General features: G+C 35.5%; 1 protein-coding gene across 3 annotated transcripts in view; it reads left to right on the top strand.

Annotated features, from left to right (window-relative positions):
• Positions 1-21,510, top strand: part of IBTK (inhibitor of Bruton tyrosine kinase) — a 57,926-nt gene that overhangs the window by 11,354 nt on the left and 25,062 nt on the right. For 2 of the 3 annotated variants that reach the window (XM_062608267.1, XM_062608265.1), the window contains exons 3-18: positions 1,328-1,424; positions 3,176-3,300; positions 3,817-3,927; positions 5,107-5,277; positions 6,184-6,301; positions 8,095-8,275; positions 9,536-9,659; positions 11,860-12,037; positions 13,566-13,743; positions 14,573-15,169; positions 16,013-16,099; positions 16,983-17,065; positions 17,168-17,205; positions 19,229-19,325; positions 19,698-19,799; positions 20,707-20,824. In XM_062608267.1, coding sequence (XP_062464251.1) covers positions 1,328-1,424; positions 3,176-3,300; positions 3,817-3,927; positions 5,107-5,277; positions 6,184-6,301; positions 8,095-8,275; positions 9,536-9,659; positions 11,860-12,037; positions 13,566-13,743; positions 14,573-15,169; positions 16,013-16,099; positions 16,983-17,065; positions 17,168-17,205; positions 19,229-19,325; positions 19,698-19,799; positions 20,707-20,824 — 2,405 coding nt within the window. The remainder of the gene's footprint in view (positions 1-1,327; positions 1,425-3,175; positions 3,301-3,816; positions 3,928-5,106; positions 5,278-6,183; positions 6,302-8,094; positions 8,276-9,535; positions 9,660-11,859; positions 12,038-13,565; positions 13,744-14,572; positions 15,170-16,012; positions 16,100-16,982; positions 17,066-17,167; positions 17,206-19,228; positions 19,326-19,697; positions 19,800-20,706; positions 20,825-21,510) is intronic. The other variant, XM_062608266.1, reaches the window with a different exon arrangement.

Below are 21,510 nucleotides of genomic sequence, written 5' to 3'. Positions count from 1 at the left end.
GCTTGCTGAGGGTGCACTCTTTTCTGTCATCCAGGTCATTAGTGACGATGTTGAACTGTACTGGTCCCAGAATCAACCCCAGGGTACTCAGCTAGTGCGAGTGGCATATTTCTGTTGTGGGCTGGAAGCAGTTATGATTTACTCTCAGACTGTACTTAACTACAAGTTTTGCCAATCAGCAATTAGGGCTTGTTTTTAAAAATTCAGACCATGTGGATGTCACTGCAGCCTCTGTTCTGCTTGTAATGACTTATACAGCTGCCAAAGAGAATATCCAGCTACCTGTTAAATCATAAAAATAAGTCGGTCTTTCTGTCATGCAGTGAATTAATACCAGCACTGTTGCTAGTAGGGTTGCCTTTATAATTTGGAGAATGCGTGTTTTGTTGTTCTGGCTAGTGTTTTTCCAAATGAAGTTATGGGTTAAAATCCCTCCTGCAGCTGTGGCTAGCTGTCCTTCTGTCATGCTTGAATGACTTGTACTCCCTTGATTTTTGTTTTTCATGTGTTTAGCTCTTAATCATGAGATTCTGTAAGGTTTTCCTTTTTTATTAGCTATGAGCTAGTAGGTACAGCTATATATCCCTTAGATTCTGCCTGGGGATATCTGCAGTTCTTCCCTTCAGGGGTGTGATTGATGACACTTGACTTCCTTAAAACCATTGTTGGTGTAACAGCATTTTTTTTTTTTTTTTTTTATACTAAGAAAACAGTATTCACAGAGAATATCTTCCTCTCTGAGTTCTAAAGAAATGACCTGTTTACGCTTTGTACTTCCGAAGCTTCCCTGCTGTTCCTGGTCTTATCTGGCCATTTTGTCCTCTAGCCTAGGAGCTGTGAGCCACTGTTCCCTGCTTGTTTTCAAAGAATACTTTTTTTCTTTTTAATTTTTATTTTCTCACTTCTTAACTTGCCAAAACTGATTCTGTAAACATGCCGTTATAAGAAAATGGATTGTCTGAAGCCAGTAAATGCATTTTCAGTAAATACTTGTGCTTTCTAGATGGCTTTACTTTATCTTCCTTTGTGTTTCACTGATTAATTCTTATTAATCAGGCAATATTAATAGAATTAAAATCCCAGTTAATAGGATAATACAATATATACATGGTTGAACAGGTTTGCACTGTTTCTGTGGAGTGTTTTGTTTGTTTGTTTTTTCTCTTATCAGTCTTGCTTACCATTTAGTTGAATTTGAAGATTGCCTTTTACTAGTACTAAACCTCAGTTGAAGATATGTTTAGCTTCTTAAATGTTTACCTGACTTAATTCAAGGAGTGGAGTTAAAATTAACTTATGTTCTTCTCCTCCTCTCCTTCTCTTTCAGCATGGTGTTAGTCTCTATGTTCAGGATAAAGAAGGCTTATCAGCTCTGGATCTTGTGATGAAAGATAGGCCAGTCCATGTGGTGTTCAAGAAAACTGGTAGGAAATCAAATAGCCTAAACTGTGTTTTACAAAGAGATATATCTCAACAATTAATGTATGTAATGGTGTAGACAATGTTTCCTGTTTCTAATTAGGACTGTGTAAGTTACGAGATACCTGAAGATGCGAGGTCCCTAATATCATAGGACAGCAGGTATAGAATCTTGGCAGTAGACACAGGAGGCACCTGTGTAGCAAAAATGGAGGAGTGATGACTGACTTAAAGGTTTTTAAAAAGGGTGTGTGTGGGGGAGAGAGGTTAAGAAAAAAAGCAAATGATATAATAGGTAACCTAAATTGGTTGTGGAGACTCTATCCTTGGAGATACTCAAAACGTGAGAGAAATGGACCTGGGCAACCTGCTGTAGCTGACCCTAATTGAGAAGAGGTGTTGAACTAGATACCTCCAGAGGTGCCTTTCAACCTCAGTTATTCTGTGTTTTATATATTTTTGTAATATATTTATATATTTAATATATACTGGATTTTATGTATTATTCATATATATTCTGTTATTTACATATTATAATGATAGGACAAGAGGTAATAGCTTTAAACTAGAAGAGAGTAGATTTAGATTAGGTATCAGGAAGAAATTCTTTACTGTGAGGGTATTGAAACACTGGCACAGGTTGCCCAGAGAAATTACGAGTGCTCCATCCCTGGCAGTGTTCAAGGCCAGGCTGGATGGGGCTTTGAGCAACCTGGTCTAGTGGAAGGTGTCCCTGCACATGGCAGGGGGGTTGGAATTATGTGATCTTTAAGGTCCCTTCCAACCCAAAGCATTCTATTGTTTTTCTCCTTTATCTCAATCCAAGTTGTCAGAGAGACTTTCATGTCTTTGAATTTGATAGTTTACATCACTTCTGTGTCTTTTGTGAAAAGAGAGGAAGCATGTTAATCTTCAAAATGCTTTTAGACAAGGTAGCTTGGTATAAGCTAGTTATAGTAGTTCTAAATATAATTTCTCCAAACAGAAAATGTAAGAATAACTCTGAGCACACAAGATTTTTCCTTGACAGGAGATTAGTCTTTCCAGTAGTTTTTATTTATTTTCATGCTGTTCTATACTTTTCTACTCCTTCTTTCCTCTGTTCTGCATGTTGTTCAGTCTTATGGTACTGTGAAATTTTGGTTTTTTTTTCAGCTTATTTCCAGTCTAAGTAAATTTGGTTACACTGAAGATTTGGGTATTTTAATTTCAACTTGTGAAATATGTTAAAATTCTTTAATCTTTTTAATAGCGATGAAATGTACATCGATTTGAGCTTTTACTCAGAAAACGGTGTTCAGATATCACTAACTGAGAGATTATTGAAAAAAAAACTGAAGTGTTATTTTTTGGCTACACCTGTGATTTGAAGGTGTTTATGGCTTTCATACATGACAGCATAAACTTTTCTTGGTAAAGGCTTTTTACTAAACTGAAGGAAAGCATGTGTAACCTAAGAAAGTAGTAGTTGTCTTCAGAAAACATAACAAGTAAATCTGCTGCTGAGGAATGTTTGCATTTTCTGCTGCTGGAAAATATATATAAGTAATGTTGATCATTGTATATTATTAAAATATTTTGTCGTAGTACCTTCTTATAAGAATAAATATTTTTAAATTTCAGTTCTATGTAAAAAAAAACAGCTTTGCTCATCAAATTTTAGATAAAACCGTCAGGAGCTGCTTGTCAAAGTCACCAGTATTTGCACAATACTGGTAAATTTATAAGCTGCAGAGATAATGTTTTTTCATTGCAGATCCCACAGAAGTCTACACTTGGGGAAACAATATAAATTTTACTTTGGGTCATGGTGGCCAACAGGGTAAACATCATCCTGAACTGGTGGACCTCTTTCCTCGGAATGGTGTATATATCAAACAGGTATTCTTAATGTGTTAAATAGGCATCTTTCTTGGTGAGCTTGGAGGGGTGCGTGGCGGGGGGGGGCAACAAGTATCAAAGGTGTTACCAAGTTTTCAAAGTTTTCATGTTAAAAAAAACAAAAGTTGGATCTGTGGGTTCTTTTTGTTTGTTTTGGTGTTTTATTCCTCCTCCCATCTCTTTTCCTTTCTTCTTATTTCTCAGCAAGCATTTGCCATTGATTTGGCAAGCAGCTTAAAGCAGCTAAGGAGTACTAGAGTAATAATATATTCTTGCTGCTCCCCCCACTATCGCCTTCAATTAAATCATGGTTCTCTATTTTGGTGGGGAGAATGTGTAGTACCTTTTTTTTAAATTTTAATATTAGTATCTTACTTGTATTTTCAGAAACAGATCTTTATTAAAGCTGGACTTCTTCACAAAGTAGTTTTAGCAGGTGTTTTCAGGTTGCCCAGGAAAAATGATCTGTCCTCTACTGCCTCCTTCCCACCTCTTTTTTTGTTCTTTTTCTTTCAGGTGGTACTCTGTAAATTTCATTCCGTGTTCCTTTCCCACAAAGGTCAAGTTTATACTTGTGGACATGGACAAGGAGGACGACTGGGTCATGGTGATGAGCAAACATGTCTGGTATGCCATCTCATGAAGTGTAGCATGTAGCATGATGTTTCATTTATTTCAAATAGCAAATCTAAAAAGTGAACTAGAGTTTTTGTGAGTGTACTTTCAAAATGAGTTTGCTGTTGATTTCAAGCAAAACCCCTTGCTCCCCACTAAATAACAAAAAAACCCAAAACCTCTCTAGTACTACTAGTGAAGTGGCAGAGAATAGAAGAACATGCATTTAAATATATTTCAAGATAGCTAGATACTGCGGTCACACTTCTGTATTACGACTGAGTTGTTATAAAGGGTAGCTGATTCCAGACAAGGGCTGGATTCTTAAATAGGTATGTGATACGTCAAGGCTGGCACAAAAGAAACAGCAGTACTGTAGAGCTGTAGTGACATGAAAAGTCATAGTAGGGCTGTTATTACTGGATTTGCACAGCTGTAAGTGAAAATTCACCTACTGTTTTATTTTGAACAGTACATGTTGTGATATGCAATACCAAAATATAAGAAGACTAAGATATGATGACAATACAGTTCTTAGACTTCAGTATCTTATCCTGTGCACGCTTCCTGGTAGTATTCATTTAGTTCGCAGCACAAAGATTTTTTTAATTTACAATATCAAGTTCTGCCAGAAATTTGGTATTATGTTGCTGGGTGTTACAGTGAAGAGTGGAGCCCAATTCTTAACACTTTTATTTTTTAAATTTGAATTTTATGATATTAGAATTTTTTACAAATTGCCGTTTGATATTAGCATGTTACCCAGTTGAATGAGGAGAACTCACAGTAGAGAGTGCATGAAGAATCAAAGATACAGAACTGCTTCCTTATTCTGTGGAAGTTTCTTAGGATTGTCATGTATTCTGAAGGGAGAAATCACTCATGGTAATTTATAAAGAACAAGAGAGGTAATATTAAATATTTGTCCAGTTGTCCTGAAGATATAATTTCCAGCCGAATTTCAGAGCTGTCATCCTCTCTGACAGCAAAGGATACATTTCAAATGAAAGTCTTAACTGCATTGAATTTGGTAATTATGTTATTGAGTTTGTTGTATAGTCAAATGTGTTTTCATCTGTAGTTCAGTATTTGGTTATGACTTTCTGTTGGTGTTTCTTTAGTTTCATAGATGGCCACTGGTTAATATGAAACCAGAGTTATCTGTATATCAATTTTTTTTTTCTTGTTCAGGTTCCAAGACTTGTGGAAGGCTTAGCTGGCCATCAGTGCTCCCAGATAGCGGCAGCTAAGGATCATACTGTTGTTTTAACAGAAGATGGATATGTTTACACTTTTGGTTTAAATACTTTCCATCAATTGGGTATTCTTCCTCCTCCTTCTAACTGCAGTGTTCCTAGACAGGTAAAAATAATATCAGTCAAGGCTTAGTTGTTTGCTTCTTTTAACAGAAAGTAAAAGGTAGAGATCATGGAAATAACTTTTAAACTTTTTCAGGACCATACAGTCCAATTGAATTCAGATAAAATCTTGGTTCTGTGTTACCATCATCTCTGTCTTAAATACATAACTGTGTCCTGATTGAACATCTTAGTTTGTAACCTGAACTGTACTGAAGTTGGTAGTGCCCAGTCTGATACAAGGTACAATTGCCAAAACCCTTTTCTTTCCCAAATTGTTCTGTAGCTGAAATGACATAAAAGTAATAGATATGTATTACTTGAGATTCATGCTCTTCTTTTGAATCACTGGATGATGAATCTCAGCGTTTGGTGGTTGTATTCTTTGCTGGAAGCACTGTTGATTCTGGATTGGTAACGTTTTGGGAAGAAAAGGTATGGACATCAACAATGTAATTATGTTTCTATGCTCAATCTAATTTTTTTTTTTCTATGTAAGTAAGAGTTACATTACCTTTTATTGAAGGGTGCAGTTCTGCAGTGTGTTTAGGGCATTAGGACTTACAAGCTGACACTTTTTAGCTGATGCTGTTGCAGCATCTGAGTTGTCTGTGACTGTTTTGTACATGACCTCTGCAAGTCTTGTTCAATATCATGCATATGAAGACAATGTAAGGAGATTTGGTTATAGTTCTGATTAAATAATGCACAAAGTTTACTACTTTTTGACACTAGTGCTGAGTACTCCACTTGACAAACTTCTGAAATAATTCTGACTTATTAGGCTGTATATGGATTGTTACCAATGCTTCATTCTTAGTGACTTAAGGAGTTAAATGTCAGAAATTTGTACCTGTGGAATTCACCTGTTTCTGCTTAATACTAAGATGTACTTTGGATTTGTGCTTAGGTTCAGGCAAAAAATCTGAAAGGTAGAATGGTGATTGGAGTGGCTGCAGGCAGATTCCATACAGTGCTATGGACTAAGGAAGGAGTTTATACCATGGGGCTGAATGGTGGCCAGCTAGGTAAGGTAGAAGTGTTCTGAAGGTAAACCCCAGCCATTAAAAGATGTTCATGCTAAAGCTGTCATCTACTTCTTAAAGCTTTCTCTCCTCTCCCTCTCCTTCTCTCTTTCTCTCTCCCCACACCCCCCTCCCCCCGCCCCCCCCATCTCTTTTAATTAAACCAGTCTCTTCATGCTTTTCAAGAATATTTTTCATTATTGCTGGTTACTTTCACATTTTGAGATGATGGGAGCTGGTCAGGCTTAGCTCTGTTATTTGAACTCTTTATAATTCTTTCACTGTCTATGTATCTTGTGTGGTCCTGCTACTATAGACTTTCAGGAAACAGAATATTGCTGCTTGTGTTGCAGGTCACTCCAAGGCGTGCTTGTCTCCTTCCAGCAATCTGGCTGGTATTGCCCTTGGTAAACTATAAACTAACATTCAGCTCTCCTGTCTATGTCCTCCTTTCAACACACTCTGTAAACATGCTACTAATAACTTTTCCATACTAACATTTTTAAACTGAAATTCTTGCCCATATCTAGATCTATTTTCAATAATGCCATTAACAGAATCTTTGCTTAACTCAGTATTATTCTGAATGTCAAGATATAACCTAATAAAAATATATTGGCAACTAGTGAACTTATTGATTTGTTGTCTGAATGGGCTATTTTAGTTGCTTTTGTCTTTTTTAATGAACAGGTATTGCGATATCGGTTTGGATTTGCATTTTCACAGTTCTGTATCTATGAGCAAAGAAAGTATTAGCTAGCTCTGGTACTTAGAGTTAATCTGCATCAGTTCTGGCATCAGGTTCAGAACTTTTTTTTGTGTTCCTTTTTAAGATAGCAAAGGTATGTCAGAAAGCTTTCAGAGAAGTATCTTATTAATGAATATCTTATGGGTTGTTTTTTTGTTTTGTTTTTTTTTTAATATGTACCCTTCATATAAGTTTGGGTTTTTTTTGTGTTGTTGAGATTGAGTTTATTCTGCTGTGTGTAAGGCCCAGTGCAGTACTGTGTGAAGACAATAATTAGATCATGATACAGTCGTGTCAGCTGGGCACTATGATAGACCTGTGATAATAAGATTTGACTCTTTAAAATGTTTGGGCACAGCACTACACTGTCATGTGATAGGGTTGCTTCCAGCTTTAGAAGTAGCTCTTCTGCTTACTCCTGGATATTGGTACTCTGATCCACTCTGTGGTGCAGATGTAAGTGCACACAGGGCAGGGTTATATTATGTATGAGATTCTTTGGCATAGGTTTCTTTATGCAACAGAGCAGCATTGACCTGATTTTTTTTTTTTTTTTCTTAATATGTTTTCAGAGTCATTACATTACAGCTCCAACCTTGTCCATTGTTTCATGTAACTGCCTGTTTTCATGCATGTGCACTTAATTTAAAAATAAAGTAATTTTTATGATGAGCTTCCAATGGCTGAAATAAAGCTTTAGTTATGCCAGTGTGATAGTATTTCAAGTGTCTTGAGCTGTAATATGATCTAATAAATGTTCTTTCTTTGGAATCAAAGGCAGTACCACTGCAGAGTTTAACCTCATTAAATTGCTTTCCCTGTAGAATATGCCTTATTCAATTTTTGTGTATCAAGTCTTGAATGTTTTCTGGTGTTTGTAGTGAACTAACAAGTATGGCTAGTGGGTCTCTTATCTGTGTAATTATCTAACTGCCTCAAAAATCTTTTAGAATTTAAAGGTTCTTTAAAGTAGTGTAGCAAAGTGTCCTTTAAATGCATAACGTGTGGGATGGCAAATAATGATTTTGGGTGTGTTTGTATTTTCTAGGTTATCTGCTGGATCCTAATGGAGAAAAATGTGTAACTTCACCTCGCCAGGTTTCTGCTCTACACCATAAAGATATCTCTGTGTCCTTGGTCTCTGCAAGTGATGGTGCTACAGTATGCGTTACTGAAAGAGGAGATATTTATTTACTTGCAGACTACCAATGCAAAAAGATGGCTTCAAAGTATGTGTTACTTTTCTGATTTGTCATGAAGAACAGTAAGGTGAAGATTTCACTGTAGTCTTATACTTGCAAACTATTTTAAAGATTTTTGTGCAGAAAGTAGAGATAATACAGTGCTCCCCTGGGTTTGCTTCATTTGCAGTTCTTCCATATGAACCGCAGCTGTCATTTTTGGTTTTTTTGTTGTTTTTTTGGTTTTCATATATTCTTGTTATTAGATGAGGTTAAGTTGCCATTTGTTCTTTACCAAAGACATTTTAAAAACTAAACAAACAACAAAGCATGCTAAGAGGGAGTATTTTGTGCCATAGGCTTAAAAATACTGAAACTGGTAGTTTTGGTTCCTCTGTTAACCTGAATTTGCGTAAATGCATCTTAGAGGTATTGAAGATCTGCTGTTCTGTTATGTTGTTACAATTTTGAATCAGTAATTTGAATGAATTTCTTAATTACTGTGTGGATAATAGTATATTATAAAGGGTAGTTTAGGTTGCAGGTGTAACCTTGTGACATCATTGGTACATAGGCTAAAACCTGCATATAAGACCTGTTATAAAAACTGGGCCCATGACTCATACATTTATGAAATTATTTGATACCATTCTCTCTTACTTAGTTTGTAGTAACAGATTAGAAGAGAGAATTAGCATTTTTTCCCAGTAACTCCCAGTTAGCTTTTCAGCTTCACGTCACATTCCAACAGTATTTATTGACGTGTGGTAGCTTAATACTTCATTTTCTGCATGGTTGTAAGTGAAGGTGTTGGAACTTGGAGCAACTTAATACCATGTACTGTGCTCTTAATAAGAATAAGAAGCTGAAAAAAGGTAACATGGTTTTGATCAGCTAAAAAAAAAAACCCGAAACCCACCACAAACCTGAGAAATGGTCTCCTGAGGTAGGATAGGTCTTTTAATAAAAATGGCTAAACTAAATTCACACAACTATAGTTTTGTAATGCTGAAGATTGAAGATAAATCTTATCCCAGTTTTCACTTCCAGAATTTTGTGAATAACTTATGGATATGATGTAGCTTACTTAAAAGCAAAGCAAAAATTACGATCTCCTCATAGTATTTTATTAGCAGTTATCTCAGTAATACGAGTGAAGAGAAACTCAACTTCAGTAATTTTTCAATGTCACTACCTCAACTATTTTTTTTTTTCTTCTCTGCTGCTCTGAATGAAAAGGTGACTGTTGTAAGTACAACGTAAGTACACAATGAAGAAATACTAATTTAACCTTGTGTGTTCTTTCAGACAGCTGAACCTTAAAAAAGTTCTTGTCAGTGGGGGATATTTGGAATATAAGGTAGATACCCAGCATCTTAAAGAAAATGGAGGTCAGAAGATTTGCATTCTAGCACTGGATGAAGCTGGAAGAGTAAGTTGTGTATTTGGAAATCATAACCATATAGCAAGCTACATACTGATTAATGAAACTTTAAACATAAGACAGGACAAAATCATGCATGGAAAACACCCATTTGATTTATGTATAGCTGCTGGTGATACATTTTGTTTTTTTAAAGGGCTATGGAAAGACTACTGAAGTCGTGTACAGTAGTGTATTTTTAAATCTGTGGACACCTAACAGATTTTCAGTGAAGGTGTAAATGCCTTTGCTTTTACATACATAAGTGGTTACATACCATACATGGTCTGTTTGGGATTTTTTGGGGAGGTTTGTTGTTTGGTTTTTTTTTTTGCCTTCCCTGTCTATCCTCTCAACCCACCTACCCAGTCACCTTCACACGCTCCAAAATAGTCTCTGAAGTGTTAGAGGGTTTGCTGAAAAGCAGCTACTCTGTAGATGTGATGTCCTTCAAAACCTCAGCCTTTTCTAGTTCTGCTGAGCGATATGAAACTTCAGGGCCATCTAGTGGTGTGTACAGAAAGGTTTTGTTACTGAAATTCTGCCTTAACGTTAAAAAATGAGCTTGTATATCAAAATAGGGAAAGTGGGGAGCAGTGGTTTTTGTTTTTGTGTGTGTGGCTTTTTTGGGGGGGGAGGTTATGGTTTGTGGGTTTTTGTTTTGGGGTGGTTTTTTTTTTTTTTGGTTGTGAGGGTTTTTTTGGTTTTTGTTTTTGTTTTTTTTTTTATTGCATTTGACTGAATTATGCTTTGGGATGTGTTTGTTGCATCATTAGTTTTCTCAGATATTATACACTTCCAGTTCAGTATTTGTTCATGTGAGGTTTAGCTTCTAGCATCTGTAGTATTGGTAGTGCCCCTTAAACGTCTTTGGGACACTTCTTTAACTGTAAAAAACTACCGTATCTTCCTGCATCAGGGGAAATGTGTCAATCTACATTTCAAATACTGGTAAATGCTGGGATCTTTAGTGCTCTTAGGCATTACACAGTATTGAGTAAGGAGAGAGGTGGAATCTTAATACTTCTGTTTCCTGAATTAGTGCTTCCTGGTTTGGCTTGATTGTACTCTCTTTAGGAGAGTACTGTTTAACTGGCGGAAAGAGAAGGCTTGGGAGGGGATCTTCCATCTTGAGGGGAACCTGTAAAGAAGATGAAGCCAGGCTCTTTTCAGTGGTGCCCAGTGACAGGACCAGAGGCAATGGGCACAAAATGAAACAAAAGAGACTCTGTCTGAATATCAGAAAGCATGTTTTCACTGTGAGGATGATCAAGTGCTGACACAGGTTGCCCATGGAGGTTGTGGAGTCTCTGTCCTTGGAGAGATTCTAAAGTAGTCTGCATGTGTTCCTGGGGAACTGGCTCTGAATGGCCCTACTTGAGAAGGGGGATTGAACTAGATAATCTCCAGATATCCTTTCCAGCTTCAGTGATTCTGTGGGGCTCAAGAGAGGGGAGAGTAAATAGGTTACTCAGAGTCTTCTGTCCCCTCCTTCTGTAGGTGTTAATAGATCTGTGCAGGCCCTTCAGTGGGAGAAGATGAAAGCCCAATTTCAGCATCACTAATACCATGTCTGGGCTTTACCTTGTGCGGGATTGTTTCTTTCTACTTGCTTTTTGAGCATCTACAGTACAGTCCTGCTGTGTATGCAGTTCTTCACATTTCTGTTGAATATTTCAGAGATTGTGTTTGGTCATGATCTCCATTCCAAAACCTTGTCTGGTACAGAGAAACTTGAGATCTTTGTCAAACAATTAACAGGAAATAGTGTAAACTTCCGGTGTGCTAGCTTTGAATTTTGTCTAGTTTATAAGTAAACCAGTTGGATAAATCTGTAAATTAAGAACTAGATTAAACTTATTTCTTGATTTGATGACACCTTTTGCTGTCATTATTGAAATGTCAGTAAAAACTATCCCACAGATGACTGCTATGAAGATGTTTGAATATTCAAGAGAAGCTTTTCAGATGTCCTTCATGGGCAAGTGGATTTTGATATCATAATAGGTTTTCCGTATTTTACATCTTGGTTCTTTGAAATAGGTGCTCATAACACTTGGGTTATAATTTTGATGAATGCCTGTCTCCTTTTATATGCAACTTTGAGATGGCATGTTCTTGTGTTTAAAAAAAAAAGTAATGTCTAATGTGGAACCGCTTTTATATAATATGAAGATTTACCCTTTCTCTGAAAATAAAAAAATTACAGGTGTTTTGCTGGAAGTCATCTAACAACTCCATGAAGCAGTGTCGTTGGGTGTATGGCCGGCAGGTCTTCATGTCTGATGTTGCTTTAAATGGGAATGAAATAATGTTTGTCACACAGGATGGTGAAGCCTTTTCAGGGAAGTGGCTAGACGAAGGGAAAAAATTCTCAGAAAAAAAAGGTTAGTTGTGATTTCTTAATAGTTTTTGAGTACTTCAGATCAATATAAAAGTTTAATCAAATCTGTACAGTCTTTAACAGTATTATGTGGTGGTGTTCTTTCCTCTGTGGCTGATCGTTAGTATCATCGACCACTACTGTTCTCTTTTCTGTTTAATTAAGATTTACTTACTTTGCAGCTTTCAGTTAACTTTCAGGTGGAGATTTCCAGGAAGAAATGTACTTCTGCAAAGTAATAGTAGCACAGTGGTCTACTCTAATGATGATATTACATGACCAGTCCTAAAAAAACTGGCATTGAACAAAGGAGCATGTACTTGCTTTCACTGCTAAGTCTATGAAACCTTATCATGTTTCCCAGACCCTTATCTGAGCACAATACAGGGTCCAGATCAATTTCTACCTTACTAGCTTGGCTCATATTGCCAAGAGTAGGTCCTGATGGATGGTTTTTCTGCAAGGAAGAATGGTCTACTGTAGGACAAGATTTTAATTGAAACTGTCAGCTCTGTTCATGTAGGGTCTTAACACTCTATGGTTAGAAATGGATTTACTTCCAACCTAGGATGTATTTGAACTTTATAGCTTTATATTGGAGTTCCACTTCCTTTTATATCAAGATTCCATCTATAGTTGTATCTGTCAATTTTTGCATTCTTTAACAGCAAAAATCTTTCCTCTGTTGCTCAATCCAGAGTTACTAGTTTTACTCTTTTGCTACTTTCTTTTATTCTGCGCATAACATAGTAGTTCCTTCATTACAGAGGCACCTGTGAATTCATCTCCTTTTCACTCTGTTTGTCTGGTGCTGGTATGCATCTGTAGGCACTCTCTTTATGTGTATTGCTCTTTTTTCCTTGAAAATACTAAAAGTACAAAAGCTTCAGAATCTCGACCTGCTGACTAGTTGAATGTCAGTTGATGTTCATCACTGATTTGTAATGAATGAGAGCTGCTGTCTTTTGAAAGGCTTTAATGAGTGTGACAAATGGTATGCATGTGTTTAGTTTTTTATTTATTGAGAAAACAATATTCGGAGAATATTGCATTTTTTTCAATAGTATGTTGTTAGTTTGGATATAATTTAAACAGATACAATATGAAGTCTGTAGGCAAGTGTATTATATCTGCTGTAATTGATAGGAAAAGAAAACAATTTTGCAATTCTGTACGCTGATTCAGTGCTTGTTTCATTTCACAAGAGGTGGCATTGAATGTTAGATGGAGTCTTTCCCCTTATATGAAGTGGCAAAACAGTTCCACAAGTAGTTCTGGAGAAAAACTCTACTATACATAATATTTCTCATGTTTTGGGGTTTTTTGTTTGTTTGTTTTTTTGATTGTTCATATTTTATTTTTTTCTTCATTAAAATGCCTTCCTGTATTTCAGTTTAGCAAGCTGCAATCTTCAGCACAATTTTAGCTTTATTCAGTGACTCCATCCATTGACTTGTTATATTGATTGCATTTTAGTTAGCTGGACCTTTCTGTGAGTTTTTTCAATTTTCTTTAATTTTTTTCTTTTTTAGCAGAACTTGTGTCAAGCCTTCAGAATTCTTCATGTGATGTGTCCTGTGAACATGATACAAACAGTGTGTATGAAAGAATTCGACTACAGAAGCTGACTTTTGTCCACCGAGCTGTTAGTATTGCCACCGATCCTAATGGTTGCAATTTTGCTGTTTTACAGTCAGATCCTAAAACAAGGTAAACTTAAAGTCACAACTGTAATTTTTCTCTTTTTTTGTGTGGGATTGCAATGAAATCATTCTGCTTTTCAAAGACATTGTTTTAGTCGTACAGAGCCGGAGTAAATGTGGTTATCCATACTTCTAGAGAATAGGACTTGTTTCTGAAAACGTGTGTTGAAGTTTCCCAAAGATGTCAGTTTATATAGTTGCATAATTAGTATAGATGATGTTGATGTTCTTCTATCAAGCGTTTGCAATGTATTTCTTTACTCTGAGGTCTAAATACTGTAGAAATTAACCCCTTCAGTAATCATCAATAATTAACTTTTAAATAGAAGTGAAAAGTGGATCTTTGGACAAAAGGTTTAAAGTCAAATGATTAAGTAGAATACTGAGTCATGTTGCTTGTGCTCTTATAATATATTTAATAGATTTATTTCCAGTATATCTAATAAATAAGTAAATACTGGGTTGTGTTTCCTTTTGTCTTACTGCTTTGGATTGTAATACGAAAATTAGCAAACATTTCTGTGTTTTCTTATTGGAAAAATGAGGTGAAGGTATGGTAGCTCTGGTAGTACATATTTCCTGGATAAGTTATAAAGACTAAATACGATATTTAATACCTGGAAGCTAGACAGTTCTTACATATGTGGTTTAATTGTCTAAATACCATATTAGGTTTTTTTTTCTTGTAAAGAACAGGACAAGAAATGTTCAGTAGTCCAGCAATGTAAGAAGAAAACCCAAAGGAAATTACCTCAGCCTTTTCATTAAACATACTATGTAAATTTTTATGGAGCTTGTAAAGAGAAGTTTTTTTGATGGTTTTCATTTTGTTCTAGTCTCTATGAAATTCCAAGTGTGTCATTATCAAGTTTTGGAGAGGATTTTGGCAAACTGTTAGATGAAACGGATGAAATGGACAGCATCCATGATGTGACTTTTCAGATTGGCACAAGAACTTACCCCGTGCACAAATACATCTTGGCTGTACGCTCAGACTTCTTCAGGAAGTTGTTTGTTTCCAGTGACAACCAGCTAGACACTACAGACATCTACCGTAAAGATGAAGATGCTGTTGGATGTGATCTTTATGTAGTAGAGAAAGTTCATCCAGATCTGTTTGCGTACCTTCTGCAGTTCATATACACTGATACGTGTGATCTTCTGACTCATGGTTATAAACCAAAAATCCTGCACAAAGGAAAATCAGAAGAATACCAAGATACCTTAATTTCTAACCTGAGCAAAATGAGTTTTAATGAAAATGTTAATGGAAAGTCTACATTTGAGATTTATAGAAATAATCAAGTGCAAGTTATAAATGAAAAACAGAAGACCAAATCTAAAAAATGCAAAGCTGTTGGTGAAGAAGCTAACCTCATAAAAATGTTGCAAAGTTCTGCAAAGAAGTTTGGACTCAGTAATTTAAGTGGAAGGTAGGTGAGATGAAACATATTTTTATCTAGCAAGCTCTTCACAGAGTGTCTATGTAAGCTGATCTAACTTTAGTTTTTGTTTTTTTTTTTTACTTTATAAGTATAAAAGTTTACAGCACGCACTGTGTCATCTCTTTAAAGCAGGATGTTTGTTCTGATGCTCTTGGTAAGAATAATGTCAGAAGCAGACTTTTGTAGCATGATTATGTATTTGAAGCATCATTTTTTAATAGGCTTCTATGTGATAGAAATGTGCTGTTGCCCTTTATTATGTCCTAGAATGTCTTCGATGTTTATATTTAAAACATCTGCCCTGTGTATCTGCCTTGTTTTGTCTCAGATAGAGTTAATTTTCTTCTTAGTAACTGGTATAGTGATGTGTTTAGGATGACAATAATGTTGATTTAGTTGTTGCTGAGCAGGGGTTTACACTGTGTCATTACCATCCCACTCAAAAGCCTCCTTGATGAATTAGGGTGTTCCAAGAGCCCTGTGCTGAAACATGCATCTCTTTTAAATCACTGTCTTTGCTCAGATAACTGATTGGTAGCAGTGTATATGAACTCCTAGACTTTTTTGACCCTGTGATGTTGGACTTTGGCCTTAACTATAGCACTATAGCTTTCATTTAAGGTAATAAATAGGGTAGCTAAGATGTTACATTTTACGTCTACAGTGGAGACTTCTAAGTAGCAAGTGGCCCTTCCTAGTTTTCTGTGGTGAATGATTTTGATTTTTTTTTTATATTAATAACATGAGCCCACCAAAGCACTGTTACTTTGTGAAACTGTTGTTCTTAATGGTTTGAACTGTTTTTTAATTACTAATATTAATGGTTTGCAGGTTGGATGGAGTCAGGTTAGAAAATGGAAAAATTAATGTTGTCAACAAGAAGAATGGGAATAAAATGAAGTTAAATCAGAAGAAATGGTAAACTTTACATTGAACTATCTTCTTCTTAAGTCATCTCTTTATCTGTTAAGTACAGCCTATATCAAGTCATCAACTGTATTTTAATTTCTAGTATACACTTGTCTTTTTCACAGTAACTTAAGTTTGGAAATTCTCTGTAGATGCTTATAGACTGATCTTTGAACTAGTAATCTGGGATAAATTATGTATGGTATTTTTTGCTGCTTTTTGCTGATCATTCATGTGTTCTGTGGATTAACTGTGTCAGTGTTGTTGGTAATCCAGTCAAAAGCAGTTTGACTTTTTCAAATATGCTTGCTGTGACAATAAGATTACATGGATTGGAAATAAGCAAATGTATACTATTTTATCTAGTGAAGATCTGTAGAATATCTTTAAATAGAAAAATTATTTATACTTTTATAAATTATTTTTGTTTTTTTAATTCCATTGGTGTGATTAGATTATTTATACCCAAAGGCTTGAATAGTCTGCTTACATAGTAAAAGCTACATTGCATAGAAGTAGCTTTGTCACAGAATTTACATGACTTCACTCTTGAAGTGCACTGTCAAAGCTTGTAGTAGCTACTAATGTAAAAGAACTAACATAACATAGGCCATTTAAGATTGACTAAAATTATTTGATCACAGGAGTTTTAGAACAGTAATTGAAAAGAAATATTTCAGATGGAATTGTGAGACCTTAGTTTTGGACAAAATATTTCTCTTTTTAAACTGTCATACCTGTACTTTTAGATTCATTTTGTATGATATTGTTAAACTTCAGGTGTGTTTTCTTTTAAAGGATAAATCATAGCTTGCTAAAGTAAGAATTTATTTGTAGAGTTTACAACTTGTGGCTCTTCTGAATAGTCACAGTTCTATTAAATATCTTCTAGTTCATACCTCTGCGATGTGACCCTGAAATCTTTAGATGGAAAGGAATTCCCATGTCATAAGTGTGTACTTTGTGCAAGACTTGGTATGTGTATTTTTATATATACATATATACACATATAAGTCATACTGTCTTTTTTTAGCTGAAATTTTATTGCATCTTGAACTGAAATGCCTTTCTTTTCAGATTATTTTCACAGCATGTTAAGCAGCTCATGGATTGAGGTAAGCTTGCCAGTAAACAGTTGTGGTCATATGTTTTTTTGCATCAAATAAGTGACAGTTTTTCAGTTTTTCCTAGTATAATGCATCCTAAATGTTGGGGAAATTTAAAGGCTGGATTCATGGATCCTGTATGCAAGAAAAAAAAACCTAAACAAACCCCCCTCATTTTTGGTTACTCTATATTTGTACTACTGAGATTGTGTATTAAATGAGAGTAATAAATAGCATCTGTCAAAGGAAATTAAACTATTACTTTTGTTTTAGAGGTTTATTGTGGGTTAGTTTGTGGATTTTTAAAAGGTGCTGGACTTACGGGATACTGCATTGGATGAATTTTCATTTTCTTTGTGTTAAAGTTCTTGCAGCTTAAATAGTATACCATATGGAGTAGCTTTTCATATGTAGTGAGAAAAAGATACAGCAGAATCAAGATTCAGTGTGTTGAATCTCTAGTTGATTTTTACTGTCGGTGACATAAAGGATATCAAGGACTGTAGTGGTAGGACAAGGGGTAATGGGTTAAAACTTAAACAGAGGAAGTTTAGATTAGATATAAGGAAGAAGTTCTTTACCGTGAGGGTGATGAGGCACTGGAATGGGTTGCCCAAGGAAGTTGAATGCTCCATCGCTGGCAGTGTTCAAGGCCGGGCTGGACAGAGCCTTGGGTGACATAGTTTAGTGTGAGGTGTCCCTGTCCATGGCAGGGGGGGTTGGAACTTGATGATCTTAAGGTCCTTTCCAACTCTAACTATTACATGATTCTGTGACTGTTCCACTTAGTCACCAGCTGCTGTTACAAAGGTGTAGATCTTTTGTTTGTGTTGGTTGCTATTTGCTAGCTGTGTGTCAGTGTTCTGGTTGTTCCTGGACATCGTAATCTCACTAAATTCCTCTGTTTAAGTGTCTGAATACAATTAATAATGCTTGCGTAAAGAGAGGAAAGGTGTACATGGAGAAGCATTTTTTAGAGTTTGAAAGCTGAAACAGTGTGCAAGAGTCTTCTGAACTTTCATGGTTTTTTTGGCTATATGTACATCTAAGAACCTGGCAAAGTACTGGAAGTTCTCTTCTGCTGAATGACAGAACTTCAGCTGTCCTCTAAGTTACTGTGCTGCCTTTTCCTCAGTCATCCCTGAGGAAATATATCTGAAACATGTGAGACAAATGATTGATGTATTACTGTATTTTTAAAGTGTTGAATGTCCATATGAATCATAGATTTGTGTATCAGTTATATTTAGCTTGTAAGTTATGTATTATTTTGTAAGTAAGTCTAAATCATACTGAATTCACAAGTAAATATTTTGTAAATCAAGTCTTCTAGATGTTGTATAGAAAAATCTAAACGTCTGTAAGTTTTTTAAACTTCAGATGGGAAATATATCAGTACCAGTAGCACATTCTAAAGCAGAAGAAGTTTTGTGGTATGAAGTTTGCTTCAGTGCCACCTGAAACAAAAGAAACTTGTTAAGCAGTGATGTTGCATAAGCTTGAATGCTGAGAATTACATGGTTTAATGGCTAAAGTTTGTTCATACAAAAGCATTGCCTTAATGGTTGAATTGTCCAAATGGAGAGTTTGCAGAGGACCTTGTTTTCTCAGGCATTAACAGTAATGGCCAGTTTCATTTTATTATTGCATGGGAACTTGTGGTTTCACTAGATCTTTCACCTTGAAAGTAAAGCAGTTCAGTACCTGCATAGGGGATTCCTGCAGATCTACTTTTAGGCAATTGCGGGTAAAGTAATATAATCAAGGAGAATTGTTAGAGAAGAAGCTCAGACTGATGAAACACTGAAGTATTTCATGGATATTTATTCAGGTTTAAGCAAATTTTAATTGCTTTGCTACAATCAGTTCTTAATTAAAGAACTTTGTGCAAATGCTTAAAAATTGTTTAGCTTTGAAAATGTGACCCTCAGTCTCAGTCAATTGCTAAATATAATTGTTTTCTTAATTTTCTGTTTTTTTTCCAGGTAGTCAGCTTCTTTCACTCTTTTTTTTTTCACCCTTTGCCTTTTAGGCTTCCTGTTGTTCAGCTCTGGAAATGCCAATACATTCTGACATTCTACAGATAATTGTAGATTACCTGTATACAGATGAAGCTCTTGCAATAAAAGGTGCCATTAATATATTTTCAGCTCAACTGTACCTCCTGCAATTTTTATGTTTTAGAAATAGAAACTCAATATGTTTGCAGTTTTATATAGAAAATCAATATTTTTTTGTGATTTTTTGCTTTAAATTTTGAGGTGATGCCTGTACCCCAGGCCTTTTTGTACTTCTTCTTTAGTTTGTCAAACTGCAGTTTTCCTTTTCCCTCTTGCTTCGAAAAACTGTGTGTTCTTCAAAGCTATTCCTTGTGCTGTGAAAATCCCATCAAAATTTGAGAAACCATTATGTTTGTCCCGCAGTAAAATCTCATTGAAGCTGTATATGTTATAGTTGCTTTTGACTTGGCCACACCATTTATGTGATGCTTTGTTTTCCAGATTCTCAAAATGTGGAATTCATATGTAATGTTCTTGTTGTGGCAGACCAGCTTCTTATATCCAGACTCAAAGAAATCTGTGAAGTAGCCATTGCAGAAAAATGTGAGTTCTTCAGTACAGCATTATTTGTTTTATTATTCTCTTGCTCTAATTACCTTTTGCTATTCATTGCATAGCTATTAACAGTTGCTTCTTTAGTCTGGGTGATGTTTTAGGTTAGCAGATTTTTCCTTATGCATTGTTGTCTTCATCTCATGCTCTTAAATAAAAAGAAAAAATAAAAAAAAAACAAAACCAACCAACCAAAAAAAAAACCCCAGACCCAAAACCACTAAAACAACCGAATTTTTTATAAAACCTTTATTCACTGAATTCAAACTTCTTTAAAACTTGATAAAGTAAGTTCTGTTTCTATTTCTGTTCTTGTATTTAATTTTACTAATTCTCTTGTTGTTTGTTTGACACAGAGCTGTTTCTGTTTGACTATGAAGATCTGTCCCTTTTAGAAAATGCTAAGTGTTGCTGTCCAGCTTGATACAGGAAGTCAGCATACAAGTTTTGCTGGCATTTCTTAGTTACATCCATTTTTATTTTTGTTTTTTTCTCTCTCCCTGCCCCGCTACCCCTTTTACCTCCCTTTTTTTTTCCTTCTCCCTGCTAAAGGAGAACATTTGGAGCTTAAAGAACTATTTATGCTGTACATGAAACTTGATTTTAAATTTCTTTTTCCCCTTTTTTAGACAGCTGAGTTTCAATATATTGAAACTGATACATTTGTAGGTAGTGCCTTTCTATTTCTGTGAAAAAGCCCTTGAATTCAAACTGCTACAAAGTTACATGGAGCTTGCTGTAGTTTATGTTAGTAATGTTAGAGCATTAGCATTTTTTCTGGGAATGAAGTATATTTTTCAGTAATATGTTCAATAACACTGTGCAATAGGGCTTAAAAACTGCTTCATGATGTTGTAGCACGTTATCCAGTTTAGTTTGTTGTGTTTCCTCTTTGCAGTTACTTTAAAGAATGCTGCTGAGCTGTTGGAGTTCTCTGCAATGTACAATGCTGAACAGTTAAAACTGTCGTGCTTGCAGTTCATAGTACTTAATATGGCAGCTTTGCTTGAATCGAGGTAAGTAGGAAAGCAAATGTGGTCATGTTCTAGCTGCTAAATTCAAACATGCCAAAAAGGGAAAAGGGTTGGAAGAATTCATAGGAGCAGGTAAATGTTAAAATGCAACTGAATGCTGGTAGTTCAAAGGGAGACTCATTTTTGACAAACAGAAGCTAGTTAAGTATCTGTACATACTGTACCAGTTCTATAGTACAAAACCTTATGTTGCAATCTGGCATGAAGACCCTGAATTAAAGGGATAAACCTCTCTTGAATTCAGTGGGCTTTGACATTAGGCATTAATCTTGTTCAGGTTTTTTTTGTTTTTTTTTTAATTGTTTTTGAAGATGCCTAAATTAGCAAATTACTATGCAAATTGAATCTAATTTAGGGAGGTTTATTACAGCTGCTGTATTTCCCAAAGAGAATGGGCCTACCTTCTGGTAGTTTCTTTACTGTAGCAGTATGTGGTGAAGGCTGAACAAATTATTTACCCTTGCTTTCCACAATGATTCAGCTAGGATTTTAATCAGTTGAAGGTGTGCTCTGGTTGTCTTTCTCTCAATGCTTTTGGACAGAGCTTCAAGTTGCTTTCAGATTACATGCCGTCTTCTCAGAGCAAGCCTTATGAGCACTGATTTAACTTACTTTCTTAGAAAAGATTTAAAAGAACCCACCCTAAAAGAAAAAATAGCAAAACAAAA

Source organism: Pezoporus occidentalis, unplaced genomic scaffold (genome assembly GCF_034315485.1).
Source record: "Pezoporus occidentalis ecotype Australia unplaced genomic scaffold, CSIRO_AGI_Poc_V1 ctg13, whole genome shotgun sequence".
In the NCBI taxonomy this organism is placed as follows: Eukaryota; Metazoa; Chordata; class Aves; order Psittaciformes; family Psittacidae; genus Pezoporus; species Pezoporus occidentalis.
This window is presented reverse-complemented; position numbering and strand designations above follow the sequence as displayed.